At 44.6% G+C, this 12,526-nt stretch overlaps 1 protein-coding gene across 2 annotated transcripts in view; it reads right to left on the bottom strand.

The window, feature by feature from the left end:
• Positions 1 to 1,003: 1,003 nt before the first annotated feature.
• The window catches only part of SNAP25 (synaptosome associated protein 25), a 35,804-nt gene continuing 24,281 nt past the window's right edge, over positions 1,004 to 12,526 (bottom strand). For both annotated transcript variants that reach the window (XM_077812048.1, XM_077812049.1), the window contains exons 5-7: positions 10,886 to 11,011; positions 8,150 to 8,294; positions 1,004 to 1,072 (exon numbers count right to left, since the gene is read on the bottom strand). In XM_077812048.1, coding sequence (XP_077668174.1) covers positions 1,004 to 1,072; positions 8,150 to 8,294; positions 10,886 to 11,011 — 340 coding nt within the window. The remainder of the gene's footprint in view (positions 1,073 to 8,149; positions 8,295 to 10,885; positions 11,012 to 12,526) is intronic.

The following is a 12,526-nucleotide window of genomic DNA, read 5'->3' on the forward strand; positions in this document are numbered from 1 at the left end:
AAACCACACGAGGAGAGCGAGTAGTAAGATAGAGCCTTATAAAAATTACATCTCTTTGCATCGATTCCTATGGTAGTCGTTTCCTCCAAAAGATAAGTCTTCAAAAGCAACAGACAAACCCAATATATTACACCTATTTCTTTTTGCCTTTGACATATTTTCAGCCAAAGGTTCAATTTTACTGGCAATGATGAAATGGTGAGTGCCCAAGCCATCTTTTTTTCCATAATTAAAAAAAAACGATCATGGTTAAAAACTGTATATATATCAACAAGAAAAAAGTGGCACGACTGCATACTTGCTGGTATAACACAGTCCCAATACCGAGCATGCTTTTGTTGTCATTTGTTGGTGCGCTACTGCCATGGGAAAAGTCTTGTTTAAGTAGGAGTCTAGAGGTCTAGTTATTTCTCATGCATAAATGCATAAATCACATCACTTTTTAGTGCAATGCTTGTTATAGTTACATAATTCCACATTGTCTTATCATGAAATTATAACAACAGATGACAGCAATGGAGAACAGAAGACAGTAAGTTTAAGTGATACCCAAAGACAGGAGTATGGCAGTAGCTCTGTGGAATGTCACAGTTTTACAAGAACAATACTGTATATTTAAGGGTTAACAGCACAGTTAGCATTCCAACATTGTTGTCATTCAGCAAACATCATAAAAGAAAACGAAAAGAAAGCAACCCAAAAGAGAGAGAGAATTGAAACAAACAAACAAACAAAAAATCCCAACCAAACAATCCCCCCCCCAAACTTCAAAGTGAGCTAGAGCCATCAAATCAGCACTATGTACAACCTTTGGAAAGAAAGGTCTCTAGAAAAAAATAATTACAAGTATCATTTTTGGAAAGCTGACAGACTACACAGGACAACATTGACAATGGGGGCTGATATGTGCATGTGTGCAAACCTAGTAGGTAAATACCATGAGAAAAGCATGAAGAGACTGCCGCCTGGGACAGTGCTAAGAGGGAAAAGCACTACGTGGCATTTAACCACTGCCCAGCATCTTTGTTGCACGTTGGTTGGCTTCATCAATCCTGGTTTTGTTGGAGTCAGCCTAGGGGAAAAGAAGAAAAGAAACAACTGATTAAACAGCAGAGAGAGAACATCTGCTTTGCTAAATATGTAGTAGAGTATTTCACCTATCGGGGCCCTCTCTGCTACCTACCTCTCTGCTTCCTGATCCTGGCCAACTCAGGAAGGGGAAGCTCAGAAATACCATGGAATTGGCTGTTGTGTTTTTTTGGGGCCCAGCAGGAAGACAGAGTAGATTGTAGATTGGGTCCCTTTTGACCTTAAACTGTGTGATTCTGCGACTAATAGAAATCACCTGTTGGCATGGAATTCCCACCCGAATTTGCAAGCCCAAGAGGTTCAGGTAAACTCCGGGTGAGCATCTCACATTTCAGGTTTTTGTCTGAGCTTCCAAATGCTTGGCCACATCCCTGGCGGGTGTGAACTGACGTAGCACCATTAAAGTGAATGCTAGGAATCTGACCCAGTTTGAAATTCATCCATCAATAATTGTAACAGATGTGCTGGTTTCCCTGACCTCAGGCTTCGTTCATCTTTGCTATTATATAAGCATGTGGGATGCCATGGATCTGGGCTCTGTCCTGGCTGCACAATGATCTAAACCTTGTCCAGGCTGCCTAACAAGACTTTTGTTTTTGTTGCATTGGCAAAGCAGTGGAGAATCCATCGGGTCAGAAAGCTAGATTGTCCTCTCATATAAGCCACTGAGAAGAGGCAGGTTTCTTTTGAAAATACATCAGACTGAATCCTCAGGCCAGAGCAGAACTTGCTGCACTTGTGGTGGGAAGGGAATAGGACGCATTAGGCCACCCTTCCACCCTTCCACCCTTCCCACAAGATCCACTGGCACAGGTGCAAATTACGGCTGCCTCGAGGCTACTCTAATTTTCACCAGCAGATAACAGCATAAATGGGAATTGAGAGAGACCAAGGATCTGGCCCATCAGTTCCACCATATGCTCTGGGGTCAGATGTATACAAGGACTTACAATGCTCCCAATCCTATATTTCTCACATGTGGTCGCATCTCAAAATCCCATTGAAATCAATGGGACTGTCAGGCAGGATTAGGTCCACAAAAAGAAGCAAAAAGAAAAGATTTCTGGAGCCTCCTTGGACACTGGCTGTAAAAGAGACGCTCAGCACACTCCCCGCAACACTTTGTAGAGGGGTCTATGTGGAAGGAAAGATTCCAGGAATACAGGTTTCACCATCTCGGAGCCCACTGGAATATCATTATAAGAACAGGATTGCAATTCCTTTTGAGAAATGTAAATATCATTGGAAATAATCAGACTGGATCTTATTGAATACAGTGGGTTAAATTCATCCTTCATATAATGTCATTGTCATCCAGGGATGGATCTAGCCCAGTAATTTTGAAAATTAAACAACTCCCCTTTTTTTGGCACAGACACTTTTTTTAATTGGATCTGTGGGTTGTAGTAGCTGCCCAATGTCAGCTTTGGAGACAAAGGGGCATTATCTCAACTGAAGTTGACCGGCGCAGCTATATCCAAGTGGATGTTGCTACGCCAACTGACACCAGCTGAGGATCTAGTCCCAAATGTTCTTCAGTGTTGATAGACCAATGTATTTAGGTATGGGAAGCAGGGCTGCCAGCTGGGGCTGTGTGTATTCCTGCAGGTTTCGGTGCGTGACATAATCTTTAAATCAAGGTTAATCTTTAATCCCTGGAGCCTCCAGGTCAATCCTGGAAGGCTGGCAACCCCCTGGGAAGGGTGAGAATGGCATTACTGCTCTGTTAGCATTCATTTCAAATGAGCAATTGTCCATTTCATTTTATTAGCTCGGTATTGTCTCAGTGTTGCTTTTCATGATGACTATCCTGGTAGCAGTACGGGGACACGTTTCTGTCATTTCAAGGTCTGGTCTTGCGCTCATTGGGGTCAATTGGAGTTTTGTCCGTCATTTGTGTGGCCGGACAAGTGGGACCTGGGTTTATAAAGATTTCTGTATAGAACAAAACCTGGTGGAAAAATTGGTGATGCAGTCTGAAATAGTGGGTCTTTCTGGAGCCTTTTTCTAGCTCATTCCCAGGTACAAACACTCTGGAGAAGAGAACTTTTACCTCGCCTGAACAAACCACCCTCCCCCCGTTATGATTCTCCTGGGCAGAGGATAGAGCAATGGGTTCTAGGCCTGGCTCTGCCACTAGCTGGCTGGCTGTCCTTGGGCAAGTCACTCCCTTTCTCTGTGCTCAGTTTTCAGAGCTGCAAAATGAGGATACAGCTAATCCAGCGAGCTAGATGAAAAGGCACTGAATAAGAGTGAGGTAGTGTTATTTTACCTCCTCTGTAAAGCATTGTATCAGAGCTAGGTATTGTTTTTGTTTCTGCACCCTTGATAAAGTTGAGCCATTAATATTAGACTCGTCACCATTAAAATTTTTAGCCTTTGTAAACTGATAATGACACAATTGTATTCCTTATATGTTATAGGTTAGAGAATGCCATGAATACTCAATAACATTAATGCCTTACTCAGGCAATTGTGAAGATTTTAATGGAGAACACGGTACCTAACTTTTTGGAAAATGCATTAGTATTTCTGTGGTTTGTCTTTGTTTGTTAGCATCTACTGCTGTCTCCAATTTTCTGTGGCATATAAAATACGTTTCACTGAATTTGAGAGGTAAGTACGGTTATCCCCTTTTTACAGGTGGGGAAACTTAGGCACAGAGCAGCACAATGACTTGCCCAGACATGGGCCTTTCCAGTTCTTTTTAAAAGTGGCAAAATGGATAGGCTGATCATCTTTTCTTTAGCGTTTGCTGCCTTGTGTCCCATAATTGATTTGAAAGGCTACGAAGAAAGATATTTTTAGTACAAAAAGAAAAGGAGGACTTGTGGCACCTTAGAGACTAACCAATTTATTTGAGCATGAGCTTTCATGAGCTACAGCTCACTAAGCTCATGCTCAAATACATTGGTTAGTCTCTAAGGTGCCACAAGTACTCCTTTTCTTTTTGCGAATACAGACTAACACGGCTGCTACTCTGAAACCTGTCATTTTTAGTACAGTAATGAATGCAGTGCTACTTTGTTTTATCTGTGGGACAGCCCCTCCGCAAGTGTAAATCTGCATAGGTCCTTTCATTTCACTGGAGCTTTTGTACTGGATGCGGATTTGGCCCCAGGTATCTCTGGATATCTGCGTTTGTTCATGACAAATGGTGCCTCTGTTAGAGTGCTGGAAGACCATGAACAGTTTTCCATTAAGTAACAGGAACAATGCTGGGGCAAGGTTATATTTCGTCGAAGATGAAGGCATGACAGTCTACTTGAAAATAGTAAAGGTCATGGGTGGCCATTGAACTCAGTGGGAGTCTTACAGTTGACCTCAATGGGAGCAGAGGTAGGCCAAAGCAGAGCACTTTTGAAAACCCTGCCCCATATTTATGGCTCATTGTCACACAAAGTCCTCTGGAGAATGTGTCAAATCTCCAGGATGTTCCTGAGTTTTTATATCTGGATTTCTGACTTAAGAGAGGGAAAGAACAAAGGCTTTTCTTTACCACTCTCTGTAACTGGATAGGTCAGTCAAGAGCTCAGTCCTCTGAGGTAGCTCCAGGTTGTTCATAGATCCATCTTAAGTTCAGTGCCATATAAGCACCCAGAGCTGGCATTGCTGTGAACCTCTGTTTTTACAGAGAGTGGCAGCAGGGGGATTTTTAATTACTCCAAGTGATCCAGGCTGCAGTTTCCTATCTCCTCTGAATGACAGCACCTTCAGCAACACAGTGCCCATACCACTAGGACAGACCATTAGTCCATTACTGACTCATGGGGAAGAGTCCTCCCTACTGAATTACCATCACCACTACTAGGAGCACCCGGGTTTTCCCTCGGAGTTGACCTGATCCAGCTTTGCTGGCCTTAAATCTCATAGCTTGAAGTAATGTCAGTAGGGTTAGAGGGAATGATATCGGTACTGTTCCTTGGTTGTTTTCATGAGCCAAGGACTTGGTCAATGTAAGGATTCATTATTTTCTCTTGATCTGGAGTAGGGTGTTAACATGATATATTTGTGTGATGCATGTACCCTGGTGAGCTGGGTGGTGGCATATTTTGCTGTGTTGCAGGTGTTTGGTTAGAATGAAGGAACACGCTATGGATGGGAAATGGCCTCTAGTGACAATACTGTTTAAGGAAGGATGTGGGGAATTTACACAGAGCTTGGTGCACAGTGAACACTGCCTCATTTTACCGTTTCAAAAATATGAAGCTTGCTCTGTGAGCATGGTGTGCAGATCCACTATTCAGAAGCACACAAGTCAGCGTTTTCAGACAAATGCTGAGAAGCCAAGAATCCTGCCAAGTCAGTGCTCTACCTCTGGCTAGATTTAAACATCTGTGTTAGACTACAACATAGCTTCTTAAACTCTGTACAGTGTTGTGTACCTAGCTATGTAAGAGGTTTGCATAGAGGGCCATTCTTCAGCTGGTATAAATCTGTGTAGGTGAAATAACACCTGAACTACATCCATTTATACCAGCTAAAGATCTGGCCCACAGGACTTTACCTACACGAAGTGCCTAGTCTATGTTTTCAACATCAGTCAGGATGTTTTCTAAGCAAGAACTGGATCCAGCCCAGCAACGGGATATTCCTAGCTAGTATTCAGTGCATCGTTACGTCCCATAGGCACAAATGCCACACACCAGTATTTCATCTGTGTTAAATCACCTACTAGTAAGACTGTGTCATGCTACTGTTGGCGGTTAGCATGTGCTTCTGCACTTCATCTAAAAAAGCACTTGTGTGCTACGCCTCCCATTTCCGAGACAGATATGACCCATGCCGTGCAATACTGCGATCCCTTCTCCTATCACAGATAGGCAACTTTCATTCAACATTGAGCTGAATATTAGCAATCTCATAATGCCCCATATCAGGTTTCCTCACTCCAGAAGTGTGATGTTTTACAGGTGGTGCCGTGAGAATGGTCATGCCTTTCTCAGTGTGTCCCAGCTCCTTTTCTTTATAAAGTTTAGATTGCTGGTCTGAAGAAAATGTGCCCTGACTCACCCTGATGTCTAACACAGGTGCAGCTACTGTCATCAAACCACGAGGCCCTTCATTCATTGCTTCATGGGCTTGCAATCTGACAAGGAACGTCACAAAGTGCTACATGTCCCCGAGTGTCAGGGTGCAGGAACAGTTTGCATCGTGGGGGTGCTGAGAGCCATTGAACCAAACTGTCAACCCTGTATTTAATGGAAACCACTTCAAGCCAAGGGGTGCGGGAGCACCCCTAGTTCTAGCACCTATGCCTGAGTGCGCGTACGTTTTGCATTGGGCTCTCTGATTTAGTCAGTGGAAAAGTACATGTAGCCTATTGGCCCCCCATATGAGGAGGCTCAATAGCGCAAGTTATTCTGGCGTAGGTCAGCATTAACTCCTTGGGCCAGATCCTCAGCTAGTGTAAATCTCCATTGAAGTCAACACAGCCACAGCAATTTATACCGCCGCGGTTCTGCCCCCTTATTTTCCTTTCAGTTCCTTTCGGGAGATCTGCCAATACAAAGGTAGGAACTGTGTGGCTCTTCAGATATGGGGCTGCTAATGGATTCTTAGTTAAGCATGGAAGTTGCTGTCAGCTCTTTGAATGTAAAACGAGACCCAAACTCCAAAGATCTGCAATACAGGTCTGGTGTTGGAATGGTGGCCCTGACTTTTTAGCAAGCAGGGTTTTAATAGTGATTTCAAATGGAATATTTATTATTTGTATTGTCGTAGCACCCAGAAGCCCCAATCAGGGAGCAGGGGCCCTTGTGTGCCAGGCACTGTGTACCATGAAAAGACAGTCCCTGCCTCAAAGAATTAACAATCTCAGGTTCGGATGAGATGTATGGGTGCCATCACCATGCTAAGATGAGGCCCCAGTCTCCTTTATGGGAGTTATTCCCATGGAGGAAGATGGGGATTCTAGGTCTTTCATGGAGTTTCCTTCTAATTCTTCCATTGGAAGGGGGGGGAATTTAATCTCCCCTACCCTGGAAGTGCCAGAGGGTTCAGCCTTCACTGCCCCCCCCCGCCCTCCCCCCAGCCAAATCTGCAGATCTCTGAGGACTTTTGCATTGCAATGCACCCTCCTCCCCCAATCCCCAAGCTCCCGCAGGAGCCATATTGAGCTATGCTGTGTCCCAGCTGCTGCTGCCACAGCACAGAAGGGCCAGCAGCACAAGTTACTGGAGACCCTTCAGCACCATGCCCTGCTTGGTCCTAAGGATTTTTTGGGGGGGGCGAGGGAGGGGGGAAATCTGGCAGAGATCTGCCAGCTCCCAGGCCCAGCTCCCTCTTCCCAGAGCCAAAAAAATGGTCTCGGCAGAGTAACTTAGACGAAGGTTTCTAACCATCAGAGGAGTGAAGTTCTGGAACAGCCTTCCAAGGGAAACAGTGGGGGCAAAAGACCTATCTGGCTTCAAGATTAAACTCGATAAGTTTATGGAGGAGATGGTATGATGGGATAACATGATTTTGGCAATTAACTGATCTTTAAATATTCATGGTAAATAGGCCCAGTGGCCTGTGATGGGATGTTAGATGGGGTGGGATCTGAGTTACTACAAAGAATTCTTTCCTGGGTATCTGGCTGGTGAATCTTGCCCATATGCTCAGGGTTCAGCTGATCGCCATAAATGGGATCAGGAAGGAATTTTCCTCCAGGGCAGATTGGAAGAGGCCCTGGGGAATTTTCGCCTTCCTCTGTAGCATGGGGCACAGGTCACTTGCTGGAGGATTCTCTGCACCTTGAAGTCTTTAAACCATGATTTGAGAACTTCAATAGCTCAGACATAGGTGAGAGGTTTATCGCAGGAGTGGTAGGTGAAATTCTGTGGCCTGCATTGTGCAGGAGGTCAGACTAGATGATCATAATGGTCCCTTCTGACCTTAATATCTATGAATCTATAAGGGTCTTTGTGGGTTGGAGGTGGGGAATTGGCAGGATGCTGCAGGCGAAGGCTTGCAGAGAGGGCTGGGGGCATTCCATCTGGCACTGCCTGCTGGGCAAAGTGACTTGTTAGGATTAGTATGGAAAAGTTGTTAGTCCAAGAGGCAAATCAGCCCTCACCTTCTCCATGATCCTGTCAATTTGGCGGTTCTGTGTGTCAATCTCATTACCCATATCCAGGGCCATGTGACGGAGATTTCCAATGATGCCGCTGACTTGCTCAAGATTTTCGTCCATTTCGCCTTCTCGGTCATCATTTGTTACCCTGTGAGGGAACACACAATTCTTTTGAGTGGAGATGGACTCAGCCAGTCTGGGTACGTATGCAGCTATCCAGCGGCCCTTGTTCATTCAGCCCTGCCAGGTACTACCCATCCCTACATCTCCCTTCACTTTGGAGCTATTCAACCTTCCTCTGGGCCATTCACCATCAACCATGCTCATCCTGCCACTGCCGGAAGTACTGACAGATTAAGTCTGGGCTGTCACTACCAGCAGTGTTATCTTTAGTGGTGGTTCTTCTGAGCATTGCTACTCTTGAACTTGAGGTTTTGCCTATGAGTGAACAGGATATTTGGGAGCTACCTGTGGGCTGCTGAGCAAGGAGATCCCATCTACCTGCTTTGAGTTACCTACGCCTAACTCATGAATAAAGTGCTGATCTGGCAGATTTGAGACTAATCAAAGCACGACGGAGGAACAGTCTCATGTCTGAAACTTTTGGCTTAAATGATAAATTTTTAAGTAATTAAAAAAAAACAAGTGCATCAATTTCACTTGGATTCATCTGCTTCAGTATAAATTCCCTGTTGCCCCCATTAATCCCATCTGGAGTTTGCAATTTAAAGAGAAAATTCTAGCTGGTGGCGAGCAGACCCTGCAAAAGAACTCAGCCGTTAAGTCTTGAATTATGCATCAGCTCTAATAGTTGGCCAGTTATGCAGGGAGTTACTGGTCAGTGATTCAAACACTGGAAAAAGCTTGGCCCGCTTGGAAAGTCACTGCTTTTCACCATCTCCTGTGTTTCTTACAAAAGGTGGCAGATGGATAACCCTGAAGGCAGATGTCTTCTGTTTATCCGCAGAACAAATAGAACAGCAGCGTAAGCTTCCCCTGTGATATTCCACCACTGCGCCACATACCTGACCTGGAGGGGCTGCCCTCTAGGGGTGAAAAGGTAAATGGCAGTCTCGGTGTACTTAAATGGCAGCTGGATCCCACTGTGGTCAGCATCATAGAATCATATAATATCAGGGTTGGAAGGGACCTCAGGAGGTCATCTAGTCCAACCCCCCTGCTCAAAGCAGGACCAACCCCAACTAAATCATCCCAGCCAAGGCTTTGTCAAGCCGGGCCTTAAAAACCAATAAGGATGGAGATTCCACCTGTCCCACATCCTCCAGTCCCATCACAGTACACACATCTCCCTTCATCACAGCATCCAAAAAGTGAGTGGTTAGTAGTTAACAGAAGAATATTTACCTATTAATCCAGTTACCTCAGTCTTCATAGAGCAAAGCTTTGCATACTGGTAGGCCATTCTGTGGAGCAGCTGGCATTATGAACTTGACTGATAGCATTGACACCTACATATCAGTTTTATAGACACTGTAATCAATATTTACTTACCGCTGTCTCCTTAGCTAAAAGAGAAGGTTAGCAGGTGGGAAGCCAAGTCAGCACACTTTCCTGGTACCAGTGGATTTCATTTCAGCACCACATACCCAGAGGTGGCCACTACATGGCAACATTTACCTGCAGTTAATGCACCACAGCATCCCGGATACTGCACCTTGGCCCCGGTTCAGCAAGGGGCCTCAGGATGCACATAACTTGAAGCTTTGGGTAGTTCCACAGAAGACAACGGCACCACCCATGTGCTTTAAGTTATGCACTCGCTTGAGGGCCTTGTTGAGTGGGAGCCTGCACAGCTGTTCGTTTAGGAAACATCTCCATCGCACGCAGGGTGAGCCTTCCACCACAGGCTGACAGACTGGGGCTGGTGGGGCCCCCAGTCCCACCCTAAAGCTAGCTGTGCAGGTGTTTCACTGCGGGCTCTGGAGCCTAGGGAGGGGCACGGACATCAGAGCCCATGCTCCGGCCTCTGGCCCAAGCCACCACTTCCCAGTGCTGTCTACACAGCCATTCTTGCAGCACTAGTGTGAGCGCTGCTAGCCCAAGCCTGTCCACCCAGGCTGGGAGGTTGGGTGTAGACATACCCTTTGATAGAAAATAAGGGGGTTTAAATTGGGTGGTGTATTCCAGTGCTGATGCTCAATGATAACCACTAGGTATCTTGGAACAGTAATAATAAATTGGCATTTATAGGACACTTTTCATCTTCAAAGTACTTTGCAATCATTAATTACTTAGACCCCTTCCCCCCCTTTTTTTTTGCATAATGTTGTGCCCAGGCAGAAGCCCGTTAAAGTCAATGGGGACCATGCGGGCACAGAATTCCACCCAGGGTCAGTGCCTGAGTACTAGCAACTCCTTGGTCAAGTAATTATTATCATTCATCCCATTTTACAGCTGGGGAAACTGAAAGAGAGAGATTTAATGGCCACTGTTTCAAGAGGCCACTCAGTGTGGGTACGTAGGTCCTGATTTTCAGATCAGCCGAGCACCCACAAGTCCAGCTGAAGTCAACAGGAGCGGCTGGTGTTCAGCACCTCTGAAAATCACACATCAGGTGGATGTGAACACCAACTAATCAGTAGAAAATGTTGGCTTAAGTAACCTCCCCAGTGCCACAGAGCGAATTAATGAAGAATACAGGATATCTGACCATCTGGAAGAAATCTAAATATATCAGCACCAGGGAAAATAGAGAGAAAACTGGATAACAAGGCTCACCTGCGGATAAAGCCACCGCTGATGGCCATCTGCTCCCGCTCATCCACAACACGTGCAGGCTGACTGGCTACAACCCCATCTTGATTATTGCCCCAGGCTTTTTTGTAAGCATCACTTGATTTAAGCCTATGCAAAAAAGAGGGTGAGCAACAAAGCACCAAGTAGAAAGAGACAAGTGCAAAAATCTTTACTTCTCCAAGCTACGAGCTACATCAAGCAAATGAGTTTTAAGATAGAGGGGCATTTATCGTATACCGATATATCATAAACCTCAACAAAACTTTTTTTTTTTCACTGCCACAACAACTAGAGTGCGCCGAGATTTCGTTTCCAATAGAGCGAATTGCAATGGTCAAGTCTGCAACATTGCACACTGGGTTTTTGAACAAAACAAAACAAGAATAAAAATAACGGTAACGGGGAGACCATTCAATTGCATTACAACATCACGTGCGTACTTCGACATAAGACACAGAGAACACACTGGCAGACAGACATAAAAACAAAACTGCCAAATATAGTGTGTACATCACATCACAGCAACACACTGGCTTAGAGAAAAATAGAGCAGGTGAGATTTTAACACATTCTCATGCAAAAGAGTCCTTTTAAAAATATATCTGTGGCATTGTGCGCATCTCAGGCCCTAACCTGTCCAATGTTTTTCCAAGTATATAGCGTTGTTGGAGGAGGGGCTTGTTTTTAGCGTTTGCGTCACAGTGAGTGTAATTTCATTAGATTTCTAAATAATATATCGGTACTTGAAAATAGGAACCATACATCGACCGTTGATGTACAAACCTTTGTCCACAGAGACAAAAAGTAAAATAGGCAGAAGTGGGATGAGTGCAGGAGAAAATAAATACAAGCAAACTAGCATCAGAAAGGGAAATTTCTCTACACTTTCTTCATGCACCAGCTACAGGCATGAATAAGAAGTGAAGCATTCTCATTAAGCACAACTGCCCCAGTGGTTCATCATACTCTTAATGCACTAGCAGTAACAGCCTTCACAATGAGCAATGCCCAGGCAAAAACAGATCTTGGTCTTCTTCAGGAACCTGAAACCTCAGGACTTAAAAAAATTGACTTCCAACAGGTCATTTCTTTAGCTTATGCAAACTTTTCAAGAGCCATTTTTGACTGAGCCGCCATGATGAGAAAAATTAAAATCCAGGCATACCAGCAGTGGCAGATATTAAGATGTGCAGCATACTGTGGGTTGTTCTGACACTAAAGTGATCATGAGCTTTTTGGGTTTGTAACCAAAGAACTTCATTTGGTTCCAGAAATTGAGCCTGTTTTCAGCCAAGCTCTTGGGAATGACAAATTCCAATTTCCCTGTTCTGCACACGCCTATGACTGTGTGTGTAAGAAAGAGCCTTGCCGCTTGCACTTTGTGGAGGGAGTGAACGCACTTTAAGATGAATTGGGGACGTTACTGAAATAAGCTTTAGATACTCCCATCATGTAATTCTACTCTCCCTGGAGCTGCCAGGAATTTGTTTTGTGCAAAGATGAGTTACAATCCAAAAGGGTATTGATAAAACACCATTGAAGGGGATTTTTCTGGAGAGTCATCAGTTCTGCTGTTTTTACCTCTTAGAATTTAGTAAGACAAAAGAAATTGAGGGTTTTTTG

Source organism: Eretmochelys imbricata, chromosome 3 (assembly GCF_965152235.1).
Source record: "Eretmochelys imbricata isolate rEreImb1 chromosome 3, rEreImb1.hap1, whole genome shotgun sequence".
In the NCBI taxonomy this organism is placed as follows: domain Eukaryota; kingdom Metazoa; phylum Chordata; order Testudines; family Cheloniidae; genus Eretmochelys; species Eretmochelys imbricata.